The 13,407-nt window shown below is 37.8% G+C and overlaps 1 protein-coding gene across 1 annotated transcript in view; it reads right to left on the minus strand.

Annotated features, from left to right (window-relative positions):
• Nucleotides 1–10,698, minus strand: part of nrxn3a (neurexin 3a) — a 376,344-nt gene extending 365,646 nt beyond the window's left edge. The window contains 2 exon segments of the mRNA XM_048190779.1: nucleotides 4,442–5,621; nucleotides 10,507–10,698. Coding sequence (XP_048046736.1) covers nucleotides 4,442–5,138 — 697 coding nt within the window. The 5' untranslated portion in view covers nucleotides 5,139–5,621; nucleotides 10,507–10,698.
• Nucleotides 10,699–13,407: the final 2,709 nt, after the last annotated feature.

Raw genomic sequence — 13,407 nt, forward strand, 5'->3', positions numbered from 1 at the left:
TCAGATAACATAATAGTTTGAGTTTCTGTTGATTAATCCAATCGCCTTCATTGTATTAACTCAAATTTTTAATTTCAATAAACTCAAAATTAAGGCAACCAGGTAACTTACTTTTTTAAGATAAACCAACTATTCTTTACAGATTTTAAAATATTGTTTTATTTATTAATATTTAGTTTTTAGCTAACTACAATGAATAATTTCATATGATTCTAAAGAATTTCAGATTTTACTGTTGATTTCTTTTAGTACTAGACACCGCCAGGCAGAAGAACCAATTTATCTGTTGCCAGTGCACACAAACTGCAGCTAATACAGGAAATTAAGGGAAACCTGATGGGGTCTGCCTCCATTAAATGCTTTTAGTGCCGAGTAATTATAGCTACATTAGACATTAATTTAGTCCTGTATGTGTTGATGTCTGTACTGACTGGAAATGCAATATGTCATCTCTCATGGTCACTCATTTTCGGGACACGTTCCAATGTGTAAGCGTGTGTCTGTCTGCTGTGCTTGTTAAGGGCTGGTACAGGACATTAAGTCCTCTGATGAGATGCATTAACCTGGTGGGGAAAGTATTAGGATGTGATTGGAGAGCAGGGAATGCTGAGTTACACTCAGGATGTGAGTGCCATGGTGACTTGAATGATGTGTTGAGCTCTTGAATTGACCTATTCTGAAGTTCTGATGTCTGGCTGGAATACGATCGTCTACACGGACTGTCAGCCTTCTACGATGACCTAGTTTCTCAGAAACAATGGTGAGACAAAAATAATGTATACCTGTGGCACATCAACAAGTGAATGAGGATTTTATTAGTTTAATCTGGATTCACACCAAATTGTAATGATCTCTGCAATAAGGAGTCTAATAAATAAAACCAAACTGTTTCTCAACACCTTAAGACACCATCATCTAAAATAAAATGAATATATTAAATTAACTATAATACAAATTTGTTGCATTTTTATGAACGTCTTATCATCTGCTAAGTTATCTTGCTAAATTACTTAGAACAGTTATAGAATATCTCTTACATAATTACGTAATTAACCATAATTTCTGGTGGGAGGGGAATAAAAACAGATGTAAAATGAATAAATACAAATAAATGTATTTGTATTTATTAATTATAAATTATTAAATGAGTTTTAACCAGTGTTGGGTGACTTACTCTAAAAAAAGTAATTGATTATTAGTAACTAATTACACATTCAACATTGCTGTACTAATTATTCTCTCTAAAAAGTATTGCAATATTACTTTCTAAATTCCATTAGCCGGTTGAACAATACAAGGATAGACATAGTGGTCTTTTAATTCTTTCAAATAAATAATATATATTTATTTGAAAGATTATTATTATTTATTCAAACATGATTCATGGAGAAGAACTCAAAAGTTGTGTTTTTTCTTCTGTGGTACAGTATAATGTCAAATTAGTTTAGTTATGATTATACACTAAAAACTATCTGTAAAAAAAGAAAAAATTTGCACAGTAAAATACCGTTATCCACTGAAACAGTAATATACTGTAAAACCAATGCATTCTGGGTAATATTTGTCATTATTGAGAAAGTAGCCTATGAGTCACTTTCTTGAAAACGACATATAATATTACCCAGAATGCACCGTGATTATTATAATATAAAATTGCATACAGTAAATTCTTCTTAAAATTGAAAGGTTACATTAAAAACATTGGACATTAAATTTTGATGTTAAATCCACTATTGATTTATAAAGAATTGTTCAACAGTCTGTGTAGTATTTAATGCAATTACATCAGAAGTAACTGTAATTCAATTACAGAAAAATTAAGAGTAATCCCTTACTTTTTCAAGTGAAAAGTAATTACTTAGTAATGCATTACACCCAACACTGGTCTTAACCTTAAAAAAGTAACTAAGGTCTACTCTACCTATCTTCTTGATGCACATTTGAATTTTGCTTTGTTTAAATAAAAAAAAACACACACACAAGGAGATTTGTAAAGAGTGGCTGGCTTAAACATAAACCTCAGTGTACCAATTCAGAGACCATGCACATGGGAAGACAGATTGACTGTTTGTTTTGCTGCCAAATGTTTATTATTCTAATCCGCCAAAAGATTACGCGCTTTCGCAAATGATGTAGCGCCGTGGCTATCACGATTTTCACAGAGCGAGGAACATACGCCAAGGCAACGCAAAACAGTTCTGAGGCCATTTTAGCCATCTGGCCATCGAGAGGAGTGTCAGATTGTTGTTGCTGCTGCTATGGCAATTGGATTCAGTCAAACGTACGTAAGGCTAATTCTTAACACTTCAGACCAGCTTGCCATATGGCTCTGACCTGATATTTATTACCCACATACAGATGTTTCAAAAGCCTGAAGACACAAGATTAAGATGGAATTAAGATTGCTCAGTGGGTTTTCGTAATGTTATCAAACACTGATGGCACACATTAGTGTGTCATTTCACAATACAGGTTTTTATTTGGATTATTAAGAGATGCCTGTAGAGAAAGTTCAGCTGTCATCTTACAAACTGCATGGCAGTTTAGGCTGCCCCTGTGCATCAATATAAATGGCCTCCAAAAAAAAAAAAAAAAAGGTTTATTTATTCTTTTATGATTGGCTGAACTGATTCCCAGCATTCAAAGCCATCAAAGCTGCTTTTACGTCTGGCTTTAGCCCCTATCAGTGGACTGCAGGACCCAGTCAGCCAAACAAGATGGAGAGGAACAACGGCTATAAATCAAGCCCAAAACTCTGTACTATTTACAGGCTATAAATCTAACCCTAGTGCCCAGTCTTCTACACATACCCCTTTCTCAGAAAGAGGCTGTACAAGCATACATGCATACACATTCAGCCCTATATAAAATGCCCAAGTACACAGATAGCATCCTGACTTTTTAATCACATTCGATAATTGTGTAATTAAGGAGAGAATCACAGGAGAGGTTGTGTCTACAATGAGGGTAACAACTCATAGGGCTCAGAGCACCGATCACCGATCAATCACCCAGCTTAAACACTTCAAACACAAGGGGAAAAAAGTTTAGGCCTAATCAAGAAAGGATATCTAGACATTCGTTGCTGTAATTGTTTTCTTGCTAATCAAAATGTATCAAATTCATATTGATACAACTTAAAGCATTTAAGAGGATACATTTTAAGCAAAAAATAATCAAAACAAACAGAGGAATATGAAAAAAAAAACTCATGGTGTACCTTTCATTACCATCAGGATCATAAACCAGGAAACATGATTCATGGAGAAGAACTCAAAAGTTGTGTTTTTTCTTCTGTGGTACAGTATAATGTAAAATTAGTTTAGGTATGATTATACACTAAAAAATATCTGTAAAAAAAAAGAAAAAATTTGCACAGTAAAATACCGTTATCCATTAAAACAGTAATATACTGTAAAACCAATGCATTCTGGGTAATATTTGTCATTATTGAGAAAGTAACCTATGAGTCACTTTCTTGAAAACGACATATAATATTATCCAGAATGCACCGTGATATACAGAATGCATTGTAATATACAAAAGTAATATACCGTAAAAACAATGCATTCTGGGTAATATTTGTCATTTTCTAGAAAGTAGCCTATAGGTTACTTTCTCGAAAACGACAAATAATATTACCCAGAATGCTTTGTTTTACTGTATATTACTGTTTTAATGAAAAACTGTGTAAATTTTAGTTTTTTAACAGCTATTTTTTAGAGTATACTTACAAAATAAATGTCCCCAAACCAGAAGATCCATATATTAGCATATTCTTTAAAGAATTATTAAACCAAGGACATTAAATTCTCTCTCTCTAGGAAAACCAGTAATGACGCTATAAAGAATTGCAATTGACGTGTTTAAAATAGGCAATTATCCCCCGTCTCTGATTCATTCTCTGTTGAAGAGGTGCAACAACAAAACCCAGAGCTGTGAAATGGCCTCCTCAAATCCCCAGAGAAACTAAAATGGCCACTTCAGAAAAACAACCAAGGGATCTGAAAAGGCACCTTAACATCCTAACACCCCACCTCCTCAGCCGGGCACGATTAACACACACACACACACACACACACACACACAAAACGCTTGCCAGAGACAAACAGCTTAGTGCTTTACAGAGGTAAAAACGCAGGCTTTGCTAGTAGCACATTTCAATGACATTCGCTTTCAATTCACTGTATGAAGCGATGAGGGAACAGAGGAGGATGGTCAAGAAGAACAAAACACCTGCAAATGCATAGAACAGGGCAGCTTTCATTAAGAGATGGCATTAACCTAGACCTTAGAGTCAAACTTCAGTAGCATGAAACAGCAAAAGGATGAAGGATTCTGGGAAACATTCACATTACAGCAGTACAAATTTTGAGTAGAATTAGATGGGTGCCAATAAACGTTGCATTGTTTAACAAACTGTAAATATAAACCCTTTTACCTTCGTTGCAGAATCGGCCAACATATTCCGTCTTAGAACAATCACAAAGAGGTTCCCCATCCACAACGGAGCACGTCCCTCCGTTCTCACATGGGTTCTCCATGCAGATCCCCTCGATGTCCATGCGGACCCTCTGGCTGCTTAGTAGAATAGGTTCCTTGCTATTGTACTTCAGTTCCCTGATAATTCCCTTAAACGGCGGAAGATCCTTCACCGTCGGGAGAGTGAGCACAGAAATGCGAATATCTTGAGGGACTCCGCCCAGGAAGAGGTCACTAACGATCTTCATGTACTGCCTCTGTGGCCGCACCTCACCCGATTTGCTCACTCCGTCCAGACCCAGCACAGTTCTCAGGTTGTACCTGCTCAGGGTGGCAGAATGCCAGCTGCTGTCATTGACTCGCTTGTCCGATACGACTGTGGTTTCGGCGCAGTCGATGCTGAACTGCAACTGGAGCTTCCCTTCAACCACCATGAGTTGCAGGAAGTCGCAGAAGCCGCCATCGTCAAAGTACAGGATTAAGGCAGTGGACACGTCTGTTTTGAACTGGAAGCTGAGGTCACTTCTGGTGCTGGCGTCCCAGCGGAGATAACGTGCCCACTGGCCTTGCGACCCTGTAAACTCCAGGCTCAAGCAGGGCCCAAGCACAGTACTGATCAGCAGCTGCAACTGAACTGGGAATCTGAAGAAATTCATTGTAAAAGTGCTGGAGATTTGGGGTTATTATCCTGAACAGAAGGAAATCATTGAATTCGCTTTGGTTCAAAGGTCAGTATATCCAAAGTACATCCCACAGTATGCCCAGAGATACTAGAGAAGAGGTGAGATCGTCAACGCAGATACAAACAAAAAATATCCTAAAAGAGGAGAGGGACTTAGTAAGGAGAACAGTCTTAAATAACAGTCATAAGGCCAATGACATTGCACAACAATCCAATCTCTGGCAGGCGACAATCAAAACGTTTCTTCCTCGTTTCCTGGAACGGATCAACTTGAGAAGAAAAGCAGATGAGGTGCTGTGTGTCTGCTGAGGTGTTTTCTTCTTCTGGTATCTCCTCAGACCTCAATCATCCTGACAGGTCCTCCAGGTCGGACTCTTTCTGTATTTAGGGAAACCAGCACAGTCTGCATGATGCCTTGTGGGTAATGTAGTTCATACGGTTACTCTGCCCCGTCTAGCTGTCAAAATAGAAAAGCATCAAATTATAAAACGAATCCACAATGTCTCATTCTATCTAGTGTGTGATTTTTTTTTTTTAAACATGAAACACAAAGCATAAAAAATATATTATTTAAAGGGTTAGTTCACCCAAAAATGAAATTTCTGTCATTAAATACTCACCCTCGTGTCGTTCCAAACCAGTAAGAACTTTGTTCATCTTCAGAACACAAATTAAGATATTTTTGATGAAATCTGACAGGGATCTGAACCACACATAGGCAGCAATGTCATAGCACATTTTGAGGTCCAGAAAGGTAAAGATTTTACTACACCTACAGTAAAGACATCATTAAAATAGTCCATATGTCTACAGTGGTTCAACCTTAATGTTATAAAGCAACAAGAATAAGAATAAAACAAAACAAAAATAATGACTTTATTCAACAATTTCTTCTCTTCCATGTCAGTCTCCTATGCTGTTGACATAGTGAAACCAGTGCAGTGCTTCCGTGTTCTACGTCAGAACACCGGCTCATTATTGGCCAGCTCCTGCGTCAGCATCACACGCATGCATGGACAATTTTAATGATGTCTTTAATACCTTTCTGGACCTCAAAAGTTGCAGTGATGTTGCTGCCTACCTCTGGTTAAGAAACCCTCGGATTTCAACAAAAATATCTTAATTTGTGTTCCGAAGATGAACGAAAGTCTAACGGGTTTGGAACGACATGAGGGTGAGTAATTAATGACAGAAATTTCATTTTTGGGTGAGATGAATGAATACAACTTTCACAATTATAATCCTAAAAAGCTGCACTTGAATGCGTCATTGTTTTGCACTTATGTTAAATGCTACCCCTGATAAAACCTAATTAAAAGTTTCTATTTTTTAAACATTTCACCCAAAAGGTCCTTCCGTTATCGGTCATCTAGCGTGTAAATTAGCAGCATTATTCACATGGCCGCTCCAGCTATCATTCAGTAGCAGCGAGTCCATGTTTATCTGATGATGTGGAAAATTAAAAGGCTTTTTGCAGGATGCACAACGCATGAAAACAATAATATGCATGTCTACACATTCCCATGACATATACTCTACATTTCCAGCACCACAGTCACCATACACTAGTTCTAAAATTATTGAGTAATTATTTAGTTTTAAATAATACTATTGCAATGCATAAAAATGACATTAAAATTTAAATGTAATATTTTTTAGGAACCTTGCAGCAAAAAAAAGGCAACGGAAATGTTCATTTTACAGATTAAAATATTCAAAAATTCTCAACATCCTCAAGCACAAACAAAATGCCCTGTATTGTTCTACAAATGTGAGAGAAGCTTCCCATACTGAGCTGACATTTGGCCTTGAACCAACACAGATTAGTAGGACTTTTGTGAAGGCAAAACGCAGCTCCAGCTCCTCTTAACATGTGTCCCCTACGTCCATAAATGAATAGGCTCCAATTACATGGCAACATGCTAGGTGTAACCTAATAGTCATCTAATATTGCCCGTGTCCTTGCCAGAGGCGTAGGCAGCAGGTACGGCAGGACAATAGTGCTACCAGCCCACGCGATTCAACCGAGCCGAAACACAATGCATGCCGTCAGAGCTCTGCCTGCTGTAGCTGAAGAGGGGAAAAAGAGCGAGAGACTGCGTGCTTGTAACAGATACTCCACGTCGGCTCGCGCCCACACCACAAAATATGCATGTGTGCTTTCTCTTTTTCTTTTTTTTCTTTTGTCGAGCGAGGGCTTGCAGAGAGGAGGAGAGAGGTGAAAAGGCTAAACTGAGCACATCATTGTCCTCATTGATACGTGATTGACACACTCCACTGGGAACGGCACACGACACCACAAAATAAAGCCCCTGCATTTGGATCCTGCTTAAAAAGTCAGTGAGTAGGAGAGGGAGGTGTAATGGTGGAAGGGGGGCATGTTAATGACAGGAGGCCCAACCATTCATCAGACACACAAAGCTGGGTTTTACCACAGGTGCCTCAATTACGCTCAACCATTACACCAGAAGAGCTGCGGCAAAATGTCCTCCAGTGCGCCCCGATGATATCATGGAGGCTTTGGGAGGAGGCGCACGCCATTTCAGCGAGCTCGGCTCCGTACGTGACACGGTTGCCGTCGAGCATCCGCGTGGTAGAGCGGAGGTGTGGGCGAGGTAGAGCTGGGCCAAAATGGATGACATCAGCGTCCGGTGCTCTCCTCCTGGGCTGCCAGCCGGCAAAAGGGAGGCGTGAGGCTCCTACCTGGCCTCATCCAGCCTCCCCCCTGTGACCCGGAGTGGGCACGGGTACCACCAGCAACCCCCTAAACAACCCACTGCAGAGGAACTTGTGAGCAGATTAAAGTGGGAGCGGTTCTGCAGCAGCCCTTTACGGCATTACATCACCTTGCCTAAAAACCACCATCCTTGTGCCAGTATTCACTAGAATACCCCTCATAATCAAAACCACAGGATTAGTAATATGATTTATGACCATATTTCACCGTGATAAAGGTGTGTGGAGTGTGTGCATTATATAGGGCTCTGATCAAGACAGAAAGATCACGTCACACTGCGGCGTATTGGAAAGGCAGAGCACATTCGATGAGTGTTTTGGAGGCTGAGCATTACACAACGCCAATAGGAAATATTCTTCTCTGCGACACAAACAAAAAAGCGATTTGAAAGAATTAAAAAAAAAAAAAAACGCGGAAGAACGATATTCGTTCAATAAAAAAAAAAGGAAACAAATGTATACATGTTGCGTGAAAAACACTACTTATATTCAGTAAACAAAACAAAAATAATATTTTAGATTTTCTATAGAGTTTATTTAAAATATGACACCTTATATATGTGTGTATTTTCAGTTTTGGAATTATCAATCTGAATTAATTCGTTTATCTACATATAGAAAAATTACATTATGATAGTCTTGGCTTGATATGTAAATGGAGATTATACACCAACACCCGTGAGAACAAAACGATACAAAAATAAATTGTTCATAAACGTTCAAACGCATATTTTAATATTGGCTAACCATTTTATGTAATAGCCTATATTTTAAATTAATATCGTTGTAAATTATATTTTAGCAAATAATATGGAGAAGGCTATTACATTTGAAATGCTTTTGTGCACCAATATATCGTTTTAAAATAGCCTTTCGCTATGCGTTTAACCCGTTTAAAATAGTGCAGAGTTTACACATAAAATACACGCTTTTGATCCAAATTATTAGTGCACAATTCAGTAACCTAAAATAATGCATTTCAGTCTCACAGATAAATGTGCACATAAACGGCTAAATCATTTACATTTTTGTGAGGGGTCACTGCATTATATTTCACACAAAAGAGGTCACAAAACACCACAGGGTGAAATTATACTTATGGGTCGTCGAGTCGAATAAATATTTAAGGCGTTATTTTTTAAATCAAACATGTTTATTTTCATTTCTGTCAGCTGTGAAATAATTCGTCGATGAAAGTGTGTGTGTGTGTGTCAAGGCCGCGTTTAGGAAATAAAATCTAACGTTACCCCGACAATTTCAACACAAACGATACTGCCTTTGTGGATGTGTTAACATTTCGGTAAATATTTTAAGATACAAATAAAGCGTGTAGCCCAATAATATATAAAATGTATTAAAAAGCAGAAGCTTGAATAGCCTACCTTTAAAATGAGTGTGTGTGTGTGTGTGTGTGAGCGCGAGTGTGTGATGGTGGATTATTACCAAAGTCTATTAAATTCCGGGAGATCTAAATGAGCCTCTACAAATTGATGGGAATGAATTAAGATATTCTAATAATGCACCGGACTCACTTCAGCACTTCAAAGCGAGACAAAAGAGCTGAATGTGCATGTTATGTGCGTTCAAACATTTCGATTATTGTGACATCAAGATTTATATCAAATAATTTATAAGGATGTGTAAATATCTTTAAATCACTGCAACGTGTTAATAGTCGAATTTTAATATACATTTTGTCTAACAAAAACCAGAATAAAGTGGTGCACTAATGCATATAATAGTAAAATGTGTACACCACATGTGTGCATCTTAAAATTAAGCTAGTAAATATGAGCATTTTATATATATATATATATATATATATATAAAAAAAAAACCTTTTATACACACTCTAAAAAGAAAAAGGAAAAAATGTATATGCGGTCCTGTGTATTTGCCCATGTCTAGTGCATCCACAAAGATGGACCTGCAGTGGGCATGCGTGTTGTTTATCCTGAGTGGCAGTTGAACATGGGCTCCACAGACACCTGAGAACTCTTATTCATTATTTACAGCTACTTTTATAGATTAAGAAAAACACAGGTCTCCTGAGACCAAAGCGAGAAATTGTTTGTTACATGTTTACGGAGGAAAAGGCGTGAATACTACTAGAATACAGGCCTGTATTGTCCAACTTAATAAGAATAAACGAAATATCCTGTAATAGCATATTTCAGGCAGCTTCAAAAACAGAGAATACACGTTTATTTTTGTCTCGAAACCCAGTCCACTCTGACAGAATTATTCTGCTGTTTCCAGGTTGTGCTCTATAGATAGAGATGGCTATCCTTAAAACAATAATAAATACGCGTACGTTAAACGAGTTCGACGGTGTGTGTAAAACCTCTTTTCGTTTCTTGTGGGCCTATTTATTATGTAGTTTAACATTTTTATCGCGCTTCCCCGGGCAACGAGACGCCAATGTCTTTTATTTCGACTCAGTCCAACGCGCTAGGTTCACAGAAATAAAAGTACAATTCAAGAACAACCGCGATTTACAATGTAAAAACAAGCCAACTTAGTGTAAATACTCGAAGTGAGTGATGAACTTATAACATCCCGGTGAGCTTTCGATCATTCCATACCAAAAAAAGAAACAGACTAACCTCAGTTTTCGCAAACATATCCCAAAGCGTAATAATCCACATTACATTCCCAAAAGGCTCTATATTTGTGGTCCACTCCACTAAATAACGTTTTTTCGCGGTCTTGTAGGGATGTTGTACCCGCGTGCACTTGTCTCGTTCCGTGCTCGCTTGCAGTTACGGAGAGCGGCGCGCTCAGAGATACTGTTGGACAATCACGAGATTTTCACACACGCGCCGCGCGACCCCGCCTTCCTCTTACTGCGAGGCTCGCGCCATTTAAAGGTGTAGTAAAATCTGACAGAAAACTTAGCCAAAACCAAACGAGTTTCTGTTTGAAGCGACAGGTTATATGTGAAAAGGGGCACGCAATGTCTATGACATGGTCGTGTTTGATAACTGTGAGCATTGTGCTTGCACAATACGGCTCTCAGCCTGACTATAACTCTCTCTCTCATATTGACATCTGTTTTATATGCTGCCACATCTGCATATATGCTCCCAAAATGTACTCATGAAGAGGCAGAGATTGTGGGTCTCTCCTTTGTTAGAGCACGTGGGGAGTTGTTGTTCTTTTTCCAGCACACATCTGTTTTTATTAATGTACTCTCTATGTATGCAAGTGTGTGGTTCTTGGAAATTAGCCCAGATAGGAGATCTGGATTTGTCCAGCTAAAGAAATTTGCTTCCATTTGGACAAATTTGTAGATGGACTTGTTTTTCTCTTTGTCTTTCATTTCTAAATGATGTAATGCATATTCTTATTGGTCAATCATTACACTACCCATTTGACAATGTATAAAAGCTTAAGAAGTTTTGTGAACAGAGATCATCTCCATGTTCATGACTTCCCATGGGTCCATGCATTCTTGAGTGAAGAGAGACTGAGAATATTGTTGTGGTGGCACGGAGAGATATAGATAAGCTATAATCTAACACTAACATTTGTAGATATGTGCTGACTTCACAACGTCGCCTCGAAAAACGCTTCTAAAGATTACAGTCATTCTCTTTTCCCAAAGGGGTCTCCTGAAAGAAATTTGGTAAAATTGAAAAGTAGCCTATAGTAGGCCTGTGTTATTTTGCAACAATACCAGCAAATAACGTGTTTTGTGTGGTTTAATGCACCTAAGGTCATTTTTGGCCAGTTTTCAGTATAAAACTCAAATTTTATAGTAGGCTGTTAGAACTAGGCTTTGTGACATTTGTGTCAAGAATATCTCAAATAATAAAAGGTAACACTTTATTTTACAGTGTCATTGTTACATATATGTATTTACTGTAGTAATAACTATAAAATTTTGCATAATTGCATGCAATTAACCCTAAACCAAACCCTCATCCTATCCCTAACCTTATTGTAAGTACATGAAGTTAATTGTCATTACTCAGTACTTAAATGTTTAATTACAATGTAATACTGATACCTTAAAATAAAGTGTAACCCAATCAAATCTAGATTTTAGTTAGTTGTTATAAACAATACTTTTTAAAAAACGTTAGGCTACATCTGTCGTCTTTACGGAAGTTATAACTTTTCACCTTTGACCATTCAGCATTTAACAGCTTTAAATATTTTTTGTACATGAATCTAATTTGACACAAAAATGGCATTTTCTCAGTTTTATCCTCTCACAAATATACTGTTCTCATTAAAAAAAAAAAAAAAAAAAAAAAGTTGAATTTTTCCCCCTGTAATAATGCACTGTGGGACCAAATAAAGACATTTGATATGGGGATCTATTCATCCATTGCACCATAATCAATAAATTCATGAGTTTTAATGGTTTTTAAAGTGGCCTAAGAGAAGCCGCTGTCCTTGGTGCTGAAATAAACCGCAAACACAACTTATGTAAAAGCTGCACTTTGAACCAAAGTGGGGGTTAAGCGTTCAGTAGAGATGTATTTTTTAACTTAAAGAGTAAAACTATTTTCCAGACAGTTTGCAGACACAAGTGAAATCTACACGCTAAAAAAAACTAACATTGCGATCGATAGGCGTCGACCATGCCATTGATTTGCAGCCCCAATGATCCATCATAGATCCTACAGAATATCGAGCGCATCTCTGAGTTGAATGGATCAAACCTCTCCAGCCTGCAGAGTCAAGCTCATCTGAAGCTGTATGATACGTATTTGATGCAGTGGAGCTTGTTCAGAGGTAAGCATGTTGCAACGATGGAATTCGTCCAGTAGCACTTTATCACATGCAGTGCCAGTGAGATGACTGTGCTTTGGTGTCATTCACACAGTGAGAATGAAAGTTATGCTTCCAATCTTTTGTGTGCCTGTCCATTTCAGTATTCACCAACAACTAATAGGTCTTGAGGCATCTACAAGCCCTTTGTGACAGACTGGCTGTCCTTATCCCCTTCAAGACATTTCCGACACTACACAAAGACAAGCTTTCCAAACCACCCTAACAAACAGTCTCTTCACCTGAAAGCTTGACATCTCCCTCTCTCACTCACATCCTACCAATTTCCTGTTATTCTTAGTACTCAGCCAGGCCAGGTGGTGTGTCAGAACTGTTTTTTGGTTTCACTTCCTGTGCTCCTGGTCTTATGCAAACTCCATGTGCCTTTATCTTCTGGACTAGGAGATACAGGCCTCCAGCTTGACACATCTGCACATACAAGGATATGTGAAGATATTAATATAAATAAGGATATCCATCACATTGATGATTTCCCAGAGAGAATCCAAACCTGTGGGATTGGTGTTTTTTTGTGAACGATTAATTCATGCATGATTCTTTTAATATATTTTTATACCTCGTCATTTTTAATTAAAATAATATAACTCAATTTTCCAGTGAAATGACATCTCCATTCATTTAGTCAGCTTAAACCCCTTACAATCCACTATATTTACGCACAAAAAATAAGTTGTTGTTGCATGACAGAGTATATAATGCTGCAC

The sequence above is a fragment of the Megalobrama amblycephala genome, linkage group LG5 (assembly GCF_018812025.1).
Source record: "Megalobrama amblycephala isolate DHTTF-2021 linkage group LG5, ASM1881202v1, whole genome shotgun sequence".
NCBI classification, from domain to species: Eukaryota; Metazoa; Chordata; class Actinopteri; order Cypriniformes; family Xenocyprididae; genus Megalobrama; species Megalobrama amblycephala.